Below are 23914 nucleotides of genomic sequence, written 5' to 3'. Positions count from 1 at the left end.
TTTTTATGCAACGCAATGATGGCTGCACGCGTTTCTTTGCAGGTCACCATGGTTAACAATGGAAGAACAATGATTTCAAGCATCACCCTCCTTTTAACATGTTAAGTCTGCCATTCTAACCCAATCAGCCTGACATAATGATCTCCAGCCTTGTGCTTGTCAACGTTCTCACCTGAGTTAACAAGATGATTACTGAAATGATCTCAGCAGGTCCTTTAATGACAGCAAGGAAATGCAGTGGAAAGGTTTTTTTGGGGATTAAGTTAATTTTCATGGCAAAGAAGGACTATGCAATTCATCTGATCACTCTTCATAACATTCTGGAGTATATGCAAATTGCTATTATAAAAACTTTTCCAATTTCCAATATTTATGTAATTCTCAAGTTTGCATGTTCTCCCCGTGCCTCGGGGGTTTCCTCCGGGTACTCCGGTTTCCTCCCCTGGTCCAAAGACATGCATGGTAGGTTGATTGGCATCTCTGGAAAAATTGTCCATAGGGTGTGAGTGTGTGAGTGAATGAGTGAGTGTGTGTGCCCTGCGATGGGTTGGCACTCCATCCAGGGTGTATCCTGCCTTGATGCCCGATGACTCCTGAGATAGGCGCAGGCTCCCCGTGACCCGAGGTAGTTCGGATAAGCGGTAGAAAATGGATGGATGGATGGATGTAGTTCTCAAAACTTTTGGCCACGACTGTATTTTATTTTTAGCAAAAGGGTTATTCCTTCTGGTTTCAGAGTTCAAGAATATCAAATCGATGTGGATTTTTTTTTAAACAGATGCAGCTTAAAATAAAACATATTGATATTTTAACCTATTAAAGTGAACTGCATTAGCTTAACTAAGGCTCATTCTCACAAAACTTATCAAAATTTTTATTAGAGCTTTAGGTGTCAACCACTTTATTTTCCTAAATCGTTTGAGATAAAATTCTTTATTAATATATTGTACTTATAATATTTTTATTTACAAGGGTCGTCGCTGCGTGTATGGGCGAGTTCTGTCATGTGACACCACATTTATTACATTAAAGCCCCTTTTCTCAAAACAAAACTGTTTCCAAACTATATACCTTTAATATTTAGAGCATCAATATGGATTTGATGTGCTTAAAATGAACGCAAAAAGATTATATAGAATTTGAGGAAGTTTATTGACAAATGGCATTTCCATCAGCTACATCACTAAACAATCTTAAGCGCTAATCCTTCTTTTGAGACAAAAAAGCCATGGATGGAAAGATGGCTAATGACATCACCATCTGTTTACCTTGCAAGGTGCTCCTACTGATAGGGATTATCACAAAAAAGACCATGTGTTCATCTGTTTAATGTGTTTAACTCTTGCTAAGTGTCCTTCAGAAACTCCAGATCCTTGTGAAGATGTTGTCTGAGCCAGGGCATCAAAGAGAACACACTGATGTGAAAGTCTCTGGCGTCTGAAGGCCAGTCAGCATCTTTCACAACAGTCTTGGCGCCACATATCTCCGTGGTTCCCCAACTGATGACTCCCACCTGTAGGAGAATGACACGGATCATACTCTTTGCCAAGAATGTTGTGCTATGTATATATATGCTTAGCTTCAAAGCCCCACTTTAACAGAATCAATAAGAATTCATAATTATATATTCTATACTTATAACAGTGGGTAAAACCAAGCCGACAACGTAGCACAGATGAAAAGCTAACTGTGGTGTCTGCTCAAATTGGCTGTCTGGATCCAAAGTTGCCCTAACACACGCAAATTTCACTCACCACAGATGGATTTGTAAATATCCGTAACGTCTGATAAATTTAAAATATTTGTGTATTGGAATGACAAATAATGAAAATGAGAAGGGCGCTCTGTGCATTCCCTCTTCACTTTGTCACTTGCTTGCTTGGTCACTTCCATTGCTTTTTAGACTTCTCCATTTACTGTCAACAAAAAGGCCCCTATCGTTCCTTACTTTAAAACTACATTCACGACTTGACCTCGCATGTAATAACTACAGATGGGGAACGGATATTATGTGTATTTGGCGTATGAGAGGGCTCCGAACTCGGAGTGTGTGCCCGAACTCAGGTCGTTCCCCCCTGTTATGCTGCTGTAAAATAGGCTGATGGTGAGGAGTTGGGGTGGAGGAGAGATACGCTGAAAATGTAGAGAGAATGAGGATGGCGTCTTGTCTATTTGTAAGGGCGTTTCTCCCAGGCTAAAAGATGATAGGTGAGATTTGTTATATATATATATACTGTACATAATTTGGTGGTCAAAAGTTATTAAAAAAATGTATTGTGTTCTAAGTGCATTTCCCTGTTTTAAAACTTGGTTTTAAAATCTAATCATCTGACAGGTCCAAAATAATTCCCTTTGGGCCTTGTTATTGCTGATTGCAGCTATATTTTTCTCTTTGTTCAAGGGGAGAGGGGGGGTGACTAATTCATGACAGTAATGGTGGAGCATCCCTTTAAGACTCCTAAGAAGCGTCAGTTTGGCCGGATCCTAGATACCAGTTCTACAATTCCTTCATTTCCAGATTTGCACTCTTCGAAAGATTTTATAATGTGAAAACAAACTGCATGTCACTCACTTGGAAGTAGCGCATTCTCTTGCGTAAGAGGAGTGCTCCCCCAGAGTCCCCTGGTGGAACAAACAGCCATTACACATCATGCTGCATTTGAGAATATATCTTTAATTTCCAAAGACAAACCTTTACAAGTAATTTCATGTCTGTGTGTCTCTGAACCTCCAGTGCATATGAATCTGTCCGTGATCACTTCCCTCAGAGATGCGCTGGTGTTCGCAAAGATGGATCTAGCAGGCTGAATACATTCACCTCGCTGAAAAATAGAAGTGAAACATACATTTAAACTGCTCAAGGATAACACGATTATACAAATATGACCTTACTGACAGGACAGAACGTCTGCTGATGTTTAAAACAAGCAAAACAAAAATGCAAATAAGTAAAATTTTAACACATTTTTGGCCCTATCATACGCTCGATGCAATGCGGAGCCAGGGTCGGCGGGAAAAAAATAGTTTTTTCCTAGTTTCAGTATGATGCAGTTTAATTTTTTTACGTTCCGGGGCCACGTTGTTTATATAGCAAATTCATTTGCACACATTTTTGCGCCCATAGCCGTGCTGGTCTGGAAATGAGATATGTTCAGGCGCTTTGTTTTTGAGTCAACTGTAATAGACTATGACTGAAACCAGGTCTGAAGTCAACTGCGCAGAATTTTTTTTGTTATTTAAAAAGCACGTTAGGAGATGCTTCTATAGGCAGGTGCACAGCACACATACACAAATAAATGGATTACAATGTTAAAGATTAGTATTGTGGACATAAATGTGGTGAAGTGAGTGACCCGTTGCCACGTCACCCTCATTATGTATCTAGCCAATGGGGTACCGCCCTTAGTGTATATAGAATCTGTGTTCATGCCTCCTGGGATGCGTCATTGTCGAAAGCCCGCCCCTTGCGATTCATCCCAAGAGACCGCGGAGTGTGACACTCGGCCATCGAGGCTGCTCGTTGTTTGTTCGTGGTGACATCCATACATCCACTCATTTGTGGCGTGCCTTCAGGGTTTCCATCGGTGTGGCGTCTCTTAGTTGCCAAGTCGGAGTGCCAGCTGTTTGTTGACTCACTAACAGATCCATTGTATGACTTTGTGCCTGTGATTACGTGTGTGTGTGTGTGCGTGGTGTGCCGATATTCAATCAGGGAAATCTCTTTATTCTCGTTAAAGCCAGGTTGAGCAGCTATATTTACAACTTGCTGCCAGTAACCCTTGCTTTTCGAGTCACGTCTGCTGCTTTGGGGGGAAACTGAACTTGGGATCCCAGCTCATCTGTTGCTCTGGCGATTTGTCTTAGGCTCTAGTGGGCCTTAAAGGTTTTTTTTTTTTTTTTTTTGTTATTTCATGAGTTTGTTTCGGTTTATGTGCTTGTCTTAGTTTGTATTTGGTTGGTTCTGTCACCAGTCCTTTAGCTGCAGGATCATCACTGTTTAATGACTTAATGACAGAGATTGATCGCAGCCAAATAGCTTGTCATTGATACAATTTTGTGACTGATTGTGTGATTTAGTGATGTGACCATATCGTCTTAATTGTGCATTCTTTTTGTTTCTGTTATTTGTTTTCTGTCTTTGTTTAAGGGGTTTGTTTATCTTTATTTCTGTATTCTGCAAGAAGCTGAGTGTGCCGGGAGGTGGGCCGGTGGTGGTAGCTGCACCGCTTTTACCTTAACACTAGGGGTTATTAGTGCTGTGTTATTTCTGATCACTATTTGTAGTGGAGTGTGAGTTTGAATGGTGATGTTTTGCCGTATGCAGCTATAGCTAGCCTGCCTTCATGGCCTCAGCCCCTGCAGAGATCAATTTATTTTGTCTTTATTTACGGATCGAGACAATTTATTGTGAGTTGTTATTATTTGGATAATTCTTTTCTTTAATAAACATTTCTTTGTTAAATTGTGAACTCACGCCTCCTGCCTCTCTTTAGCAAATGGACTGTGTCCTTTTTTTTTATTAGATTATTTCCCCGGTAATTCGGGGTGGCGTAGTCATTACTAATCGAGCCACGTTTTGCTACATAAACATAGAAATCCGGCTTGTCCTGTATATGGTTTACTCGCAAGCTTCAAGTTTTAGCACAAGCGTTTCCTTTCTGGAGAAATGTGCAGTCTCTGCTCTTGCATGTTCTGCCATGTTAATAGCGAATCCACCATGGTGTGAGCACAGCTGACTCTTAAAGGGAATGGTAGATGAGACTCTTATTTGTTTACTGCATGTTTTGCCCTAAACACACACCCGTGACTCACTAAGAGAATACAGACAACCCGTTTAGACCATACGCCTGACGCACCATCTATTTTCCCCATCGTTTAACTAGCAATTCGGGGGATTCGAATGTATTCTCGCTCTAGGTGGACTTGTGTTTTAGACCTTGTGTAGATCTAAGTGCATGGTCTGAAGCGCATGGCGCAACTGCACTTAGGCAGGGATGGATAACTGACTGGGCCAATGGGGCTACCATGAGCCCGAGGGGCCACAGGGTTTCAAGGTTGTGCCATCCAGTTTGGTACAGAAAACCCAACAACAATGAAACATTTTCTGAATCTTCTGCTTGATGATTTGATGTTTACAGACATATGTCTTAGGGGCATTTTATGGTGATTTTTGCATTTATGTGTTGCATTAAATACGTGTATTTTTGAAAGTTAATTAAAGATGTGTGTTTCTTATAGGCAGCTAAGAGAAAGAACGGAAAAATTGTGGCGAGGGGGGGCCTTGAAGGTAACTGGCCCCGGGGCCTTTGAAGTCATAAGCACTCAGCACTTAGGGAGTGACAGAATCCACTTTTGCTTTTTAAGTACAGGAAAAATGGTTGCCGTGCCCAGTGCATGGTCCAAATGGGTTGAACCAGAGATACTCTTATACAGGGGGATGGAAGGGGCTGTAATACTTATCATAAGAGAAAGCGTATAAACAATGCGGCGCCGCAGATGGCTGCCTCGGTGTGGAGCTCTCCAGTTGTTTTAGTGTTTTTGTCAGTTTTATCCTGTTTTATGTTTTTCTAATACAGTCAGTTTCACTAGAGAATAACTGCTGAACATTCGAAAGTGCACACCATCTGATATTTAAGCGTTTTTTGATTATTTGGATGTTTAATTTAACATGGTAGTCGGAGGCGCAGCAAGCGCTGCTAAAGCACTCCAGGACGCCCAATCAGGCTCAGAAAGCGCGGCTTTAAAACTGTGCTACCTAGCATACATCTCGCGAATCTGCGCTCTTTGCCAAACAAAACAGACAAACTTCTTCTACACTGCCAACAAATAAGGATTTTTCAAACTCTGCTGTTTTGTGTTTCGTGGAAGCATGGCTGAATGACTTTATCCCGGACAACGCGTTACATCTGCCCGTCTACCAGCTGTTCAGAGCGGACGCGACGCAGAATCGACGCGAAAATTGAAAATCTCGCGGAGATGGGGTATGTTTCTCCATCAATGAAAAGTGGTGTATAGATACAACAGTGATGAAGAAGATGTGCTGTCTCGGCCTAGAAAGCACTCTTCGTTAACTGTAAGCCCTTTTATTCGCCGAGAGAGTTTTCCTCGTTGATTCTCGTGTGTGTTTACATTCCTCCGCAAGTGCACGTGAGCGTGGCGTTACAACAGCTCGCCGATCACATCACGGACACGGAGCAACAACATCCGGACTCTGTTATCATTATTATTAGCGACTTTTATCATGCAAAACTTACACTCGAGGTGCCAAAATACATACAACACATCACATGCCCCACCAGAGACAAAAATATTTTGGACCATTGCTACACCACAATACAGAATGCATATCGCTCTGTCCCTAGAGCAGCTTTAGGAGTGTCTGATCACCTCCTGGTTCACCTTATCCCAGCCTACAGGCGGAAACTAAAATCTGCCAAACCTGTAGTGAGGACTGTTAAAAGATGGACCAACGGAACAGAGCGGGCCCTACAAGCCTGTTTCGAGTGTTTTTGAAGCTGCTACCAGCAATCTGGACGAGCTCACAGAGACTGTAACATCATACATCAGTTTCTGTGAGGATTTGTGCATTCCAACTAGGACTTCCTTAAAATACAGCAATGATACACCATGGTTCTCAGCAAAACTCAGACAGATTCGCCAAGCCAAGGGGGATGCCTACAGAAAAGAGGACAAAGTCTTATACAGGCAGGCTAGGAACACATTCACAAAGGAGATCAGAGTGGCTAAGAGAAACTACTCTAAAAAGTTGGAAAACCAGTTTTCAGCCACTGACCCTGTGTCTGTGTGGAAAGGCCTTAAAGACATCACTTACTACAAGCCACCATCCCCCAATTTTGCAGGCAATCAACACCTGGTCAATGATCTGAATGACTTTTACTGCAGATTTGAAAATTGTAACTTAACACCTCACACCAACTCTGACATTCTTTCTACACAACACCTATCACCTTCAGTCACCCCACCTCCTGCACTTCAGATCAGTGAAGAGAATGTGTGCAGAATCTATAGGAAACAGAAGACAAGAAAAGCACCAGGCCCAGATGCTATCTCCCCAGCCTGTCTTAAAAGCTGTGCTTTTCAACTAGCCTTCATCTTCTCAAAGATCTTCAGTAGATCACTGGAACTGTACCCAGTTCCTTCCTGTTTCAAGTGCTCTACCATAATCCCCATCCCAGAGAAACCCAACATCACAGGACTGAATGACTACAGACCCATCACTCTCACATCTGTGGTCATGAAGTCATTCGAGAGACTGGTATTGGCTTATCTGAAGGACATCACAGAACCCTTACTGGCCCCCCCTGCAGTTTGCCTACAGAGCAAACAGGTCTGTTGAGGATGCGGTTAACATGGGGCTGCATTTTATCCTGAAACATCTCGATAGACCAGGGACCTATGTAAGGATCATGTTTGTGGACTTCAGCTCCGCTTTCAACACCATCATCCCATCACTGCTCCAGACAAAGTTAACCCAGCTATCTGTTCCCGGCTCTATCTGTCAGTGGATCAACAGCTTTCTGACAGACAGGCAACAGTTAGTGAGAATGGGGAAACTCACATCCAGCACTCGCACAATCAGCACTGGCACCCCACAGGGGTGTGTTCTCTCCCCACTGCTCTTCTCCCTTTACACAAAGGACTGCACTGCCCAGGACCCTTCTGTAAGACTTCTGAAGTTCACAGACGACACCACACTCATTGGCCTCATCCAGGATGGTGATGAGTCTGCATACAGACAGGAGGTTGAGCAGCTGTCTGTCTGGTGCAGTCATAACATCTTGGAGCTGAACACGCTTAAAACAGTGGAGACGATTGTGGACTTTAGGAGATCCCCCTTGCACTCCCCCCTCTCACCAAGATGAACAGCACTGTGGCAACAGTGAAGTCATTCAGGTTCCTGAGTGAGGAAAAGGGCTCAGAAAATCACCCTGGACCTTTCACATCCAAGCCATCATCTCTTCACAATGCTGCCGTCTGGTCGTTGCTACAGAGCACTGAGCACCAAAACAACCAGACACAAAAATAGCTTCTTCCCTCAGGCCGTCTACCTCTTGAACAATTAAATGTTTTTAACATTCACCTTTAAGAACTTGCGTGCCAATTTTTTACGTGCAATTAACTGTGTGCATTAATAATAAAGTGCAATTGTAAATATATCCTGCAGATAATACACTATCTATTTTTATACAACTTTTTCTGTAAATTATATTTAATATTGCTGCCTGAATATAACACATACCTTTTACTACAAAAGTCTATTCTTATTTTTTGCTTGTACATATTTACATACACACATAACTTTACTCTCTATAGCTTTACTCTTAATGTATTTCATATTTTTTTTATACCCGTAGGCCCTTATTTAAATGATCTGTGTAACTGTTTTGTATTGTTTGAAGGTCTCTGTGTGTTTTTGCTGATTCTGTGTAATGGATGCTCCTGTGACCAGAAGAAATTCCATGTATGTGCAAACATACTTGGCAATAAAGCTCTTTCTTATTCTGATTCTGTAAAGGCTAACATGGATCACATGAGGCACCCTAAACCAATCGTATAGTGGCTGGAGTTCACAGTTTTACGGCAGTCTGTAACAGTTTACATTAGACCGTTTCGCGCGGTTTTGTTTGTTTGTATTTTGTATGTAGCGACAGGAGTGAAATACGAGAGAGAACCAGGCCTGGACTTTGTGGCAGGCAGTCAACCGTGAGGGAGCTGTCGGCCCTTTACTTTCGTTTTGTTGTTTGTTTATTTTATTAAAAGTTTGTTTAACGTTCACCAGTTCCTGCCTGATTCTTCTTATTCCTTGGAATTTTGTTATAGTATTGTCAATACATATTGCACAAGAAAATGTATTGATATCGTTATCGTTTAAAATAGACCACATGACTTTAATTGTAAATGTAATAAATTTGTTGAAATCTAGAAGCTATGAACAATACATTTTTATTAATTTTACCTTATTTATTAAATTGCACTGTCATGATCAACCCAACAGTCACAAGTGAATCACATTACAAATGTATTTACTGCATTAGTATTAGGCGTCACACATTTTTGGCTTAAAAATGCAGGCTTTCCATATAAAATCTCCTTTTGCTGTACCTATTCTCTTAATGTAGGTATGATGACATCGTAACCACTCGCGGCGAACATTCTGACTCAAAAATGCGCACGGTACTAAAATATGTGTGTCATTCAATATCTTCTCCTGGCCGCCTGGTGGGAGTATGTTTTTCCAGAATACGACGATAACTACATCGAGTGCAAGCCCCTGAAGCGTTGGACACGTCGGGATTTCAGCCCTAATGTGATTTCAGGTCACCGCGGCTTTCAGAAAATTTGCGTTGCGTTCAACCGGTCGGTGGGCTTCATCTAAGCTTTGGACACTAATGAAAGGTAGTTGGACCTAAATACATAGGTCTTATCTTGTTACTTACGAAATTCCATCGAAATCCATCGAGGAGAAAGTATTTAATATAAATCGCGGAAATTGTGAAGTCACATTTGTGGCGGGTAGATTAGCGAATGTAATGAAGGCGCCGTTCTAAAAAAATCATCGTCTGTATTCAACTCATTCTGACTGTGTTTTTCTTGAAATTTCTCTCAATTAGTCATGCTATGTAGTTTAATATGCACATATGTGTTGTATGAATATGAATTAGCAATTAATTTTGATGTGTATTGTTTTTTTCTCTTGTATTCTCAAAATAAATGTTTATGAATATGAATGAACGCTTATTAATTTTATTTGTTTTGAGTGAGGTACTATGGGTCTGATGCCCATTCCAGCTAAAACAGTATATTTTCATGATTTCATTTGAAAGAACTAACAAAATCCTACCTTCTTTTCAAATTTCATGCAACTATCTGATAAAATAAGGAAGTTACAAGCAAAAATGTGTGAATAATAAGCATTTTCGGTCACACGACTTCTATTGGAGTATATGTTAATTATTTTACTATATTCCTCGGTACTATAAATATCATAACTTTCGCAATCCTCAACTGATTTTCACAATTCAGGTGTCGTCGGAAAGGGAAATTTCAGCTCTGTCTATTCATGTGATCCATTTTGAGATTAGGGGTGTTTGAAAATTTTGTCATCATACCTACTTAATGAGTCATGGGTGTTTTGGGCAAACCGTTTGGAGTCTCGTCTACCATTCCCTTTAAGAGCTAGTAGCGCTAGCGCCATTGTGGATTCTCTATTTACATGGCGGAATTTGCAAGAGCAAAGATTGGAAGCTTCTCCGGTATTGTGAAAAGGAAAAAGCACGCGAGCAGACAATCTACAGTACGACAAGTACAGCGTTTCCTGTCTAGAGAAGGGTCAGGGTATATTCTGGCAAACTGTTTCCCGATCACTTTTTGCAATCGGCAAAGCAGTCTGTAGCACACGCCGTTTACAAACACACGATGGATATTCGCAAAGCAAATCGCCCGTGTCTGATTTCCCACCGCGAGGTAATCAGAGGAGAAATTGTATTCGCGAGACGTATTCCTTGAAACGAGGAGCTGGAGACGTAAGAGCCGGGTATCTGTTTGAAAATTTCAAAGGAAAAGTTAAAGTATAAATGAAATTTTTACAAATCTGCCGGCTAAATTGTCACGTTAATAAACCATAAAAATATAAACTAAAGAATATGGGCAATTCCGTTCAAATTTCAACCTTACGATTCAAATTTTTTTAATTTTACCAACGGTTTTCATTATGCCAACAGCAAAGATATCAATATTCGATGGTTCAAATACCCATGTGAGGTCTCCCCAAGTTTTAAAAGCATTTGTTTAAGTTTTAGTACATGATCTTTGATAGTTGGGTAAGTGCCATTTTCAGGATTGTCACATCCATATCGCTAGATATTCCTAATAAACGGAAACAAGACATTTTAAATAAAGTAACTATTTGATGTTCTTTAAAGAGTCATCCCTTCTCCATTAATTGGGTATTATTGCTTAAGGATTGTGCATTTTAATTCAAAGAAATCCTTCAAAGTTTGTGACGTCTCCCAAAAACTGGGTCCATTTTTTTGTCACATCCATATAACGCATGTTTATATCTTCTTTTTTAATAATTTTTTTTATTCATAGACTGACACATGCCTGATTTTTAGACTATCAACAAGAGTTTATTAAAACTTAAAAAGATGGTTCAATATATTCGTAACAAATAGATTCTCTGAGCATTTTTTTATCACATCCATAACTCAAAGTGTCCACAACGCTGAAATTGCCCAAAATTAAAACTATCCAGTCGTATAGGAAGATGGCATATGGCATTAAGTTTCTAAAAACGGAACACTTCCAGTTTAGACATATTTTGTAAGTGATTTTTGAAATGACCATTAATATGGATTTTAACCAAAATGACTTCCACATGCCGAATAGGGATGATGAACCCAGGAGTACATTTGTGCATTTAAGCTGAAGAGTAAATAATGATGAAGTTTTCAAATATACCTAAGAACCCTCATTTAACCTCTTTATATAATAATTGAAACAACTGTAATCACCCTGCCTCATATATACTATGTATTGCAAAAAAAAAAAACAGGGAAAACTTATAATCAGCACAGCATAATACCCAGGATGCATAAGTGATTGTGAATCAGTTTCAATTGCATATAGCAAATAAAAGTGACAACAGGTACACTAGAGAGGCAACACTAATGGTTGTCTGTGGAGGACTATAAGGGGATGAAATGCTCAGATCTGTTGTCAGATCTTTTGCCTTGGGGGATCTCCTCTGTGACTTGGATCAGAGTATAGGTGAGCCCCTTGACAGTCTTTGGTGTTACTTGACAGCTTCGGATATATGAGATCACAGAGGGTCTCAACTGGATTTAGGTCTGGGTAACATGAGGGCCAGTCAATGGCATCAATGCTTTCATCATCCAGAAACTGTCAACAGACTCTGGTCACAAGTGGTTGGGCATTATCATGCACCAGGAGGACCCTGCACTGCACCAGCATAAGGTCTGAAAACACATCTGAGGATTTCATCCCCATAGCACATGAGGTCTGTGTGACCCCCTGAGGATGGTCCACCCCAGACCACCCTTGCTGTTGACTCTTCAGTATGCCTGTTGTCACTTTTATTTGCACCAAAAACAGTAAAAATGGTTCAAAATCACTTATGCTTAAGTCACAGGTTGATTGATATTCCTGAAGGTTAACTGATATGGTGTTACACTGCGATGATAAGGGTTCCCTTCATTTTTTTGAGCAGTGTATATATGAACACTCTAAATCGTGCTGGGTTGTTTTGACCCATGATTAAATATTTGACAGAACACACTGCTGGGTTAAAATAAGCCATTGCTGGAGTATTTAAATACAATTACATACCCCCTCATAGAATTTGGTACAGATAAACCTAAAACGTTCACAATTTATCAAATTATGATATTAATCCATGCATCAGCCTTACGATTTAATGGTTAAAATAAAAGCAGAATTGTGAACATTTATGGTTGTATACAGTTTCAGATTTTTGTTATAATTACTGTTCTTGTCATTTTACACTTTTATGTTTTTATTTTACTGTATTTCAAAAGCCTAACCATAGACTGGGGCTGCAAAATTATCCATTGGCTAGAATTCTTTGTGTAGAGCATCTGTAATGTTATCCTGCATTGTTCCTGTTGAATAAACACTCAAATAAATACGAATTAACAGAGCATACCAAGAAACAAAAACTCAGACCTTGAAAAAAACGCAGTCTTTGGTATCCTGTTAATGATTTACTTTAGAATTGGACATGCTGGTATTGCTAAAAAAAACATAATCTTGTGCTTTTGCAAAGTGATGTGCGTGGTGGGACGAACGCAATAATTATAAGAGTTGCTTTTTTTAAATAGCCAAAAGCTGTACGACATTAGTCATCAAATTACAATTACTATAAAATTACAATAATTAAACAACATAATTTTCTTAAATTTCTCTCTTTTGAATTCCCCTCTGCATTCCAAGCTCTGTGTGTATCTGTGTGTCCATCTTCCTACATGGTTTTATAACGTTTTATACGTTTATAAACTCATGGTAACGGGTGTGTCTATTAAAGATATGCTCTCTGCATTCAGACTGGCGCGCGGGTAACCTTACGTACATTGACCAATCATGTGCGGTTTACGTTCGAACGTTTACAACTTTTACTTTGACATTTTCAAACAGATACCCGCCTCTTCGGTCTCCTGCTTCTCGTTTCAAATTCGAAATTCGAATCGATAGTGTAGCGCTCGGAAATCAGACACGGGCGATTTGCTTTGCGAATATCCATCGTGTGTTTGTAAACGGCGTGTGCTACAGACTGCTTTGCCGATTGCAAAACGTGATCGGGAAACAGTTTGCCAGAATATACCCTGACCCTTCTCCAGAGAGGAAACGCTGTACTTGTCGTACTGTAGATTGTCTGCTCGCGTGCTTTTTCCTTTTCACAATAATAACTGTGAAACAGTGAAATTCAATGTGATAAACTAATTATTTCATGACAGGAGGTTCAAAGATTAAAACAATAGTTTTTTACGTTTATAATGTAAAAATAGGCGGGGGATTTAACCAAATGCAGGACATAGTAAAGTAATCATTAAATCGTAAGAACAAAAATCATTAGAACAAATGTGTTATTATCACAGAGGTTCACGTACAGATCTTTTCTTTCTGCCAGTCTAAAGCGACTGCATATGCCTGAAGGTATAAGAACACACTACTATAATAAAAATGTTTTCTGTTCTTATACGAGCAAACTACCATTTGATTGTTTATCAAAAGTCCGATAACCACAGTTTAATACGTCCCTTTTTGCAGATAAGCTTTTGTAATAAACGTATCTTTATTTAAGGATAATCTCATTTTCACAACAGTGCAAAAGCAATGATGTTCAATATTACATTTTATAATAACCTTAAACAGTCTTAATTTAACATATCACCAAGTAAAACAAAACAGTAAACATTTTGAACGCGCAACGGCGCGTTTTAGGCCAATGCGGATAGAACCTTTAATGTAATCTTTGTTTTCAAAGTGTTCAGTTGTTTTTGATTTTAAGATTTTTTACAAAGATTACCATGAGCGATCATTTTACACTAAATTGTGCGTCAGTGAAAACCATCACATTGATCATGAGGAGTGGGCAGTTTGCAGCAAATAATACAATATTCCTATGAATACTACGGTGGCCAGGAAGTGCAAAACAAAACAACAAATCGCAAAACTAAAAACAAATTTAAAAGCAAAATAAAGATAAAACCCCCAAAATCAAATTATAAATCTAAAAAAAGAATAGCCAATCTTAAAATACAACAACAATTCGGGAAACAAAACAACATGTCAGAAACCACAACGACAAATCAGTCAAAAGGGAAAAGGTAGGTATTTTGTTGGAAACTCCTGTCAATCAGGATATCCAGGACGATCAATGTTACTATGAGAAAGGACATGCATATGTGTTACAGCGCATATTCATTGATTCATGTTCAAAAGACACATTTTGCTAATAAAGTTGCATTAGGAGTAAGTGCGTGTCTGTTAGATACTGCGCGGCGTGGTGAGAGAGTGACTGACGCGATAGTCTTCGCTTATATATATAAACATAATTATACTGTGGAAACGCATCTGACGCGTGCGGTGTGGCTGAGTTGTTCTGAACGTCTCTTTTTATTCGTTCTATTGTTTTTACTGTTGTACAAACAAAACCATAGCAAAGTTACCGCTATCCAACTTGGCTTCATTCATGAGCCGAGACGCACAACAGACCTCCGGCCCGTACACCGCACGCGTTAGATGCGCAAGTAGGCTATAGGCTTATTTATATATTTAAGTGAAAACAAACAATCGCGTCAGTCACTTCCTCGAAATAGTGTATTTACCTACGCTTAAATGACAAGCATTGAAATGTTTTAAATCTCTCCATGTCCGGCTTTTTAAAACAGATAACACTTCTCAGTTTGGGGATGGGGACTAGGAGAGGTGTGAATGCCTCGCTTTTTGAAAGAGCAGAGTTTAGAATTAATGTCTTAGACGGCGTAACATTGATAAGAAATAACTCCAAAGAAATAATTTCCTAAACTTCACCTGCGCCATTTAAACAGCACATTTAAAAAGCTGCTTCATGCGAATTGCGAGAGTGGCGTCACACATTGAGCCTTATTTGCAAGTCATTCAATAATCGAATTATTGCGGCACATAGAAGTTTGAAAATGTATTCCAAGTAAGATGTTTAACGTGTCAGTTGAGCTTCTAAACAAAAAGATCGTTTCTGATATTTTGGCTGATGATACCAGCTTAAGTCGCAAGTTTCTTGCCTCGCACCGCACTGACCTCAGTTTGCTTGGTCGATTTAATATTAGTGGTGGGCATAGATTATTTTTTTTAATCTAGATTAAAATGGCTCATTTGAATTCTGCCGAAGGCATTCAGAATATGTGTGCTACCCAAATAATGACTAAAAGTAAGTCTTTGAGACCGGGTTTCTCAAGCCAGGTGGCGCATTAGACCAGGGGCTCATCTCCTGTTTCCAAAATGCATCACAAACTGCTTGAGAAAGCTGTTCTACTATGATAATTGGTGATGAAAATTAAATTATGTTCAATAAGATGAACTTGTGTTTACTTCCGCATTATCTAAGGGATGATTTGCGTTTAGGTGGTACTTGAGACTGGAAGAGCTCCTACAGTACATTTACATTTAGTCATTTAGCAGACGCTTTTATCCAAAGCGATTACAAAGAGTTAGGGAGTAACAAGCGATATGTCATACAGGAGCCATAATACATTAGATCTCAATACAAAGTTACTGGTTTCAACTAAAGCTAGACCACTACCTGTTGAGAGAAAGTGTTTTTTTAAACCAATTCCGCATTGCACAAGGTGCAAACAACCTTAGTCTTGTCGATGTTTCTATTGGGAAGCTTCTTAAAAATTAATATTCCCTGAAGCAAACCCGGCGGCTTCATAGCTGCATCCATGTTAGCACGTCACGTTTGATGCGGTAATTTCACAGTAACGTTATGTTGTGTTCAGACCAAACGCGAATGGCGTGTCAAGCGCGAGTGATTTATATGTTAATGCAAAGAGCCAATAGACCTACTTGCTGCGCGAAGCGCGGGAATGAAGCCCTGGTTATGAGATGATGAGGCGGCTTCTGCTTCCGCGAATGACGCGAATCACGCGAGTTGAAAAATCTCGTTCTCTCCCCGTACAGTGCAGTTAAACTGGTATACATCCGCGCTAAAATATCAAGGTGAAAGTCATCATAGCTTGCGTAGTATAGACCCAGCTCCCAACCCAACTTTGAGAATAGATTAACGGCGACATTTTTTTTATCGCGCGATAAGAGTCTCACTGCGTTAACGGCGGTTAACGGCCCATCACTATTTAATATTATGATCAGTTTTAACTTTCCAATGGTAAATAGGTCGTTTCTGAAACGAACGAAAAGCAGCATGATGTGTCAAACAAAGAAAGAAAGAAACAATGTTTCTTCACTGTTTATGTAACCCGTGGTTCTGGTGGCTAAAGATCTCATGTTTAATGCATATATTTCACAACATGCTTTCATTTGGTAAACTGGATCAACAGATTCATTTTTAATGTTTTTATATGTTTTGACAGACCAAGCTCTGGACAATACGATTCGTGAACGGGACTTGTCTCTGAACCGCAATTGCTGCGGCTGCCACATTTAAAATTACTTTAAAAAGCCTGACATTTTGAAAAGCCTTCTGCAGAGACATTTCTTGGTTTATGAAAACATATCCACAATGTATGTGAATGTAGCCTACCAATATGTATAAGTGAATGTTTATAACTAAATCCAGGGTTAACATTGGAGAAACCCAGCTGTTTTGTATTGGTAATTATTCCATATGGGGGATATGCTGATAATCCAAAGACATTATAGAGCACATTCGGTTTTAATGGAAATAAAGCAAAATCATGTTAGAATTGGGTTTTGACATTTTTTATGAATGACACGCATCGCAATACATATGAGCAAACACGGGCAGATATTTGAACAGGCACTCTGCACTCAAAAAAATTGCACTTTTTGGCAATTTTTTGTACAGTGGTTCCACATGTTCGAGTCATGTTTTCTCAACATGAAATTAACATGTAGCAAGAACACGAATGAATCGAGTAACCTCAACATAAAAAGAATATGTAGAAGAACAAATCACCATTATTGTGATCAGTGTTTGCTTTAGTAGGGGTCTTGACACTTGAGTTTTAATGTTACGTTTTCTTTAGATGTCCATGTCTGTTCAAACACATCTCTTGTGGCAAAGCGAATTATGACCCCCTAGGGTCAGAAAGTGATAGTTATTTAATGACTATGCAGTTCTTTAAAGTTATTTTGAGTGTGTTCTGTTATTAATCTGTAAATGCAAAGTTATGATACTGTTTGAAGAGATTAAAGCAATGTTATGGACAATTAACAGAATACATTTTCTGAATCAGTTAGACATGAAGAATCGGTGTAAGAATCTCGACGATTGTGACAATCAACAAAAGAATGCTTAATGCTGCAATGTATGCTAGGTAACATCATGGTCAAAAACTCATTAATTTTTTTCCCAGCATGGATTGCAGTTGATCTGTTTATCTGGATTAGTTTGAAGATTGTCACCATTGTTGAGGTTTGTGTGATGAGTGTTGATGTCAAAACTTTATTTATTTTGCCCCAGAAATTTTGCATTTTGGGCATAAATGCATTTGCTATTTAAACAACGTGGTGAAGGATGTGAAAAGGATAACCTCTTGGTTACGGATGTAACATCATTACATTAACATTATGTTTGACCATCCCATAACAAAAGAATCAAAACATGTTATGATCATGTTATGACGCAGTTCCCTTTCTCAACGTTGTATCGAATAGACAGATGGGAAACAACATCTCGTTCCCTCCATCAGGGAACTGAGGTTGCATCCGTTAACAAGACGTTCCCTTTCTGTCGGTCTCTCGATGTTTTGTCGAACCAACAGATTGGGTTTGCCCTTGAGAACCTATCAACTCTGACTAGCCGGACTCCGCCCCGGATATTCAGGTATAAAAGGGAGATGGCATTCTGCATTCATTCACCTTAAGTTCTGATGAGCCTCTCACGACTTCTGCAGCAGGTGGCACGTGTTGTGGCATAAGGTAAACAAAGTCTTGTTCTCTCCATCAGGGAACTGAGGTTACATCGGTAACCAAGACGTTCCCCTTCAGTCGGTCTCTCAACGTTTTGTCGAACTGACAGATGGGGTTTCTATGGAAAATGCCACAACGTTGTGCCGCGTCACAATTTCTAGTGAAGCGACGGTGACTGGCCCAGACGTGAGCACTTCCACGAAATTGTAACCTTCCAGTGGATAGGTCGGGGGTCCCAGAGCTTTCTTGGAGAAGGTGGGGAAGCCCCGACCACAGGCCATTATGGGCGGGGCCTTGTTTCTCTAACCGGCGAGAAGCTGCTCGGCCAGGGCCACTGGGTAGGCGCTATCTACCCAAGGGGGAATGCGCTACACAGACCACATCCTACCGTAGGGAGGAGTTAGTGGAGATATCAGCATGGTCTCACCAATAGGGAAGGACTGCGGACTGAAGTAGCTAACCGCGAGGTGGAGGTCCACCTATGGAGCTCATGGGTTACTAGGGTGGGAACCAATCATGAGGATACATCAGACGGAACCGCACGGTTGGGGGGTTAAAAGTCCGGTAGAAATAGGTCTGGTTAGAGCTATGTGTCGATAACTCGGATGGTTCCCGGCCTAAGGGGCAGGGCTGCTCTGCCCAGCTTGCCCATAGGAGGTGCTTGCTTAGTGATGGATGAAATGCCTTTTCTTCACCCAGTGGGGGAAGAAGGAAGGCTAAGTAGCACACTGACCCACCTGAGAAAGGGGGATGGTGCTTTCACAGGCGTACGCCCTACTGGCTGCCGGCCCTACATGTTGCCTCGCAGGACACGGGCTGAGACCGGTTCTACGCCGAGGTTGCTGCAGCTCTCCTTGTGTCTGCCAGAGAGGTGACTCTAGGGCCATCTCTGTTTGGAGACAGACCTCCCCTTCTGCTGACTTCCATAACAGACAAAGAGCTGCTCAGAACTCCTGAAGCTCTGCGTGCGGTCCAAGTAGAGGCGCAGTGCACGTATTGGACAAAACATGGATGGGGTTAGGTCTTGCTCCCCAGTGAGGAGCGCTTGCAAGTTCACCACCTGGTCTCTGGGGGGAGTGGTGGGAACTTTGGGCACTTAGCTGGGCCGTGGTCTCAGGATCACGTGAGAATTACCGGGCCCAAATTCTAGTTAATCTGTGGACACGGAGAATGCTTGTAGGTCCCCTACCCTCTTGATAGAAGCGAGCACCATCAGGAGAACGGTCTTCATCGACAAGTGAGGAAGAGCGGCGTTACCGACGGGCTTGAAGGGGGGCCTGGTGAGGCCCCCCAGGGCCACATCAAGGTCCCAAGAGGGCATGGAGCGCGGATGAGGCGTCCACCTTCTCGTGCCCTTTAGGAACCACATGACCACGTCATGCTGTCCCAGAGACTTTCCAGCAAATGGGTGGTGATGAGCAGCGATGGCGGCTACATACACTTTCAGTGTGAAAGGGGAGAGGTTAGTCTCAAGTCTCTCTTGTAGAAGGAGAGCACGTTCCTGATCAAAGAAATCCATGGGTCTTCTCTGCGAGAAGAACACCAGGATGAGAAGAAGTGCCACTTATAGGCGTATATCTGCCTAGTAGCTGGGGCCCTAGCCTGAGTGATGGTCTCAACCACCGTCCAGGGGCCAGACATGGAAGCTCCAGAGGTGTGGCCTGGGATGCCATATTGTCCCCTTGTATTGTGAAAGCAGTTCCTTCTTCAGGGGAATTGGCCAGGGGGGTTGTCGTCAAGAGCATAAACTCCTAGAACCAAGTCCGGTTGGGCCAGCATGGCGCAACTAGTAGCACTTAATTCCCCTCTTCTCTGCCCATCCACAGGGTCTGTGCAATGGGGATCACTGGGGGGAAGGTGTACTTTCGATTTTCCCGCAGCCAGCTGTGCACTAGGGCGTCCATGCAGAGGGGGGCTTTGACAGGGAGTACCAAAGCGGGCAATGGGTGGTTTTCCGGGAGACGAACAGGTCTACCTGGGCATGCCTGAACTGCATCAAAATGAGCTGGACTGCGGGGGGGTGGAGTCTCCTCTCTCTGCGAGGCTTCGACTGACGAGAGAGCGCGTCGGCTGTCTGGTTCAGGTCGCCTGAGATGTGTGTGGCTCGTAGGGAGTGGATCACCTACTTACTCCACAGGAGGCGTTGTGATAGTTGTGTTAACTGTCGAGGGCATATACCACCCTGGCGATTCATATATGCTACTGCAGTTGTGCTATCCATCCGGCACGAGAGGTTGTAGCCTCCTGAGTGGAAGTAGCACAGTCCACAACTCCAAGCAGTTGATATACCATCGCAGGAGGGGGCCCGTCCATCGGGTCGTAGGAACGGGCAATGACAAGGCAGAATCGAGACATGAAAGTAAGCGTCCTTCAGTTCGATTGCCATAAACCAGTCCTGACATCTGATAGGCGCCATGGTGTGCTTCTGTGTGAGCATCCTGAAAGGCAGCTTGTGCAGGTGCCTGTTTAGGGTACGCAGATCTAGGGTGGGGTGCAACCCCCTGCCTTTTTTGGGGACGATGAAGTACGGGCTTTAAAACCTGTTGAACATCTCGGCTAGAGGGACAGCTCGATCGCCTTCGCCAGCAGGGTGGTGACCTCGGCCCGTAGTACGGGAGCATCCCTGCCTCGGATCGAGGATGAGAGGATGTCTCGAAACTTGGGCGGAGATCTGGCGAATTTGATTGAGTAGCCGAGATGGATCGTTTGCCGTAGCCACCGTGTAGTCCCGTGGGAACACAGCCGCCCGTGACGCAACGTCTGAATCGTGAACCGCCCACTGTGCGGGCAGAACTTATTCACAACAGCTGCCCCAGTGTGGTGGAAACCCAACACTTGAGTTAGCCATCGTGTCCGACACCCTCCGCAATGAGTGTATTGCACCCACGAGAACAGCGGAGACGTAGCGGAGACGCTGGAGAAATTTGCTCTTTCATAGAAAAAACTCGAACACTTCTGGAACTGCCGAGACGCCCAGTGGATGTCGCTGCGGTAAGGGACAGTCCGCTGCATCACGTTGTGAGAATCCAGCAGTAATTCGGCGTAGAGTTTGAAATCTCGAGGTCGACCATGTGTGAAGGCTCCAAAAAAAAAACGTGAATGAATGCAGCACGCTGTCTCCCTTTAATACCTGGATATCCGGGGGCTCAGTCCGGCATGCAAATTGCATTCGCCAATTTCATTGCCCTTTTCTAAGCTAGTCGAAGTTGATAGGATCTCAAGGTCAAACCCCTTCTCTGGTTCGACACAACGTCGAGAGACCGACAGAAAGGGAACATCATCACATGTTTTGATTCTTTTGTTATGGGATGGTCAGACATATTTTTTTTTCAGGATTTTTGAGTCAAGTTTTTTACTCACTTTTGCTCCACTATGAATGAGTGTGTTTGATCGGTGAGTTCCCTGTCTGATGAAGTATGCCAGAGTCTCATTCAGGTCGAGCAGGAGTCTCTCTGACCATGCAAACACACATTTATGTTAATAGTATAACGGTATATGCTTTGAACTTTTCTTGAAATACTTACTGTGCTGGTCACAGGTGGTGTCTGGACCCATTTTGAGAGCCAGGTTTGAAGAATTGGTACAAGGCAAACAAACAGGCCTGCGTAAGACAATGTAAATGTAATGTGGTCATTGACATGGCAGAACTTTTTTAATTCATTTAAATCTATTATAAAACTGCCCAGTGTTGCCAACTTGACGACTTTGTCACTAGATTTAGCGACTCTAGCGAGAAATCTAGCGACCTTCGGAATAAACCTTCGCTACACATTCTGCTTCACTTCTACTACCCAGCGTCAGCGAGTTTTTGCTTTCCCAGCGCAGAATCACCTCACTCTGTGTCTACTCTCTTCAGTGAGCAGCAGGGAGAAGCAGCACATTCAGTTTAGACCACATTGAGGCGTGAATGACATGCACATGTACAAACTGTGTTTCCAAGAATTAACTTACTTATTGACCTCATTTGATCATTTATGATTCAAAACGTGATGACTGTATGGACGCATAAATGTGAACACAGAGTGGTTTTAGCTGTTCATTGAAAGTGACTTCTGTTTGGTAGTTTTAAATGGTCATGTTCACTCCCTATTACATACGTTTAGTTGTCTGCCAACAAAAAGCCTATTTATTGTGCATTTGGGTGTATTGTTTGAATATTACATTGTACACGACAGTAAAATAAACAGTATTGCAGTGTCTATATATTTGCAAAAAAATGCACACTGCGTCTTGTTCACAGAGCTTATGGTGTTTCGTAACAAAGATATATATAACCAGATGCCACATTAGCAGCTGTTTCTATAGGCTGCCATACGTACGTTGTCCACCAAATTCAAATTGTAACAGTTCAAGCCGATGTGTGTTGCCAAGTCTGCGGTTTTCACTTGAAATTTGGATACATTTAAACTGCTGCTACGGGTTATTTTATTCCCACGCATGTTAACAGTGGAGGGATATTGGTAATAAGATGTCAGTCTTAAGATGTCTTTATTTATGAAAGTTAGGTTCTGTTGTTTGGACTACGGACATTAGGCTAGGGATGAATGTTTTTGTTTCACAGATCTGGCAACCCCGATAAGCAAAAGTCAGTCTGTTAACGAATAAAAATGTTAAAGAAATGATGAATTAAAAGAAAAAACAATTTCCTGGAATTATCTGAAGAAAACGTGAATCACGTGACGCCCGAAAAATGTGAACTTCCGTTGTCACGACTCTCAAATTGCGCAATTTATACAGAATGCGGTGTGAATGATTTTTTTATCTCAATCAAATGATTCCAGGATAAATACAAGTTTAAATAAAATAAGTAATTGATTATAAACACAAGACATCAGTGGATATCCACAAATTTAGATTGATTGTTTGGTGGAAATTATTGCTAAGATGCTTTGTGTCATGTTTTTGCACACTACATAATAAAAAAAAATATATATATAATGAAGACAAGATGTAGTTGAATCTTACCTTGCCCCTAAAGATATTGTAATGTTTTCACTCAGCTTAACCAGAGCAATGTCGTAGTCATAAAATTCCTTCACATTCTTGCCTTTCAGGCCTTTCAAATCAAACTTTCGATGAAGAATTAGCTTCTTTGCTGCAACTAGGACTTTTGTTTTCACTGATGTCCACCTATTCACATTTTCTGAGATACATATAAGATCATAATTAAATATCAGACATATCTTAAGTCAACACCATACTGCACGGGTCGGCAAGGAAGGTTAGCATCAGGCCAAAAAACGAATTGCCCGCTAGATGGCAGGTCAGAAAATAATCAAAGGAAAATTTTAGAAATTCATTGATGAAAAATGTAGTATAGCCTACTTTTAAAACCACTTTTATCACCATGCTTTGTACCAATCATTTAGCGGCCGATTACATTTTGCACAATTTGCAAGTGAAACTTTGTGATATTAAATTTAGACATGCGACAAGTTTGCTCAAATAGACAGCACCGTGGTGCAGTGTACAGTTCAAATCCACATTTCAAAATCCGACCAAACCCATCTACGTTCATTATAATATGTTGCATCATGTAAAATGTTTTGGTTGGTTTTATGTTGACGTTAGGTTGTGATTACTCACTATTATTTTGTACCATTGTTCTTACCATACTCAACCTTCACTTCAGAAGCGTTGGCAATTGATAGAGATCCATGCTTCACACTCACAAAGCAGTGAGCAGCTGTCAGCACCCAGCTCTTAGTCAATAAAGAGCCTCTGCATTTATTCTTATTAAGATTCTTAACAGAAATAAAAC

The 23914-nt window shown here is 41.3% G+C and overlaps 1 protein-coding gene across 1 annotated transcript in view; it reads right to left on the bottom strand.

The window, feature by feature from the left end:
• Positions 1–1128: 1128 nt before the first annotated feature.
• si:ch1073-280e3.1 (complement C2) overlaps positions 1129–23914 on the bottom strand; it is a 40508-nt gene continuing 17722 nt past the window's right edge. Inside the window, exons 13-19 of the mRNA XM_056757470.1 lie at positions 23765–23897; positions 23119–23296; positions 21678–21754; positions 21514–21605; positions 2693–2822; positions 2573–2622; positions 1129–1513 (exon numbers count right to left, since the gene is read on the bottom strand). Of these exons, the coding sequence (XP_056613448.1) occupies positions 1346–1513; positions 2573–2622; positions 2693–2822; positions 21514–21605; positions 21678–21754; positions 23119–23296; positions 23765–23897 (828 nt within the window). The 3' untranslated portion in view covers positions 1129–1345. The remainder of the gene's footprint in view (positions 1514–2572; positions 2623–2692; positions 2823–21513; positions 21606–21677; positions 21755–23118; positions 23297–23764; positions 23898–23914) is intronic.

The sequence above is a fragment of the Triplophysa dalaica genome, chromosome 9, assembly GCF_015846415.1.
Source record: "Triplophysa dalaica isolate WHDGS20190420 chromosome 9, ASM1584641v1, whole genome shotgun sequence".
NCBI classification, from domain to species: Eukaryota; Metazoa; Chordata; class Actinopteri; order Cypriniformes; family Nemacheilidae; genus Triplophysa; species Triplophysa dalaica.
Note: the sequence above shows the minus strand (reverse complement) of the source record. Positions and strands in the feature narration are given on the sequence as shown.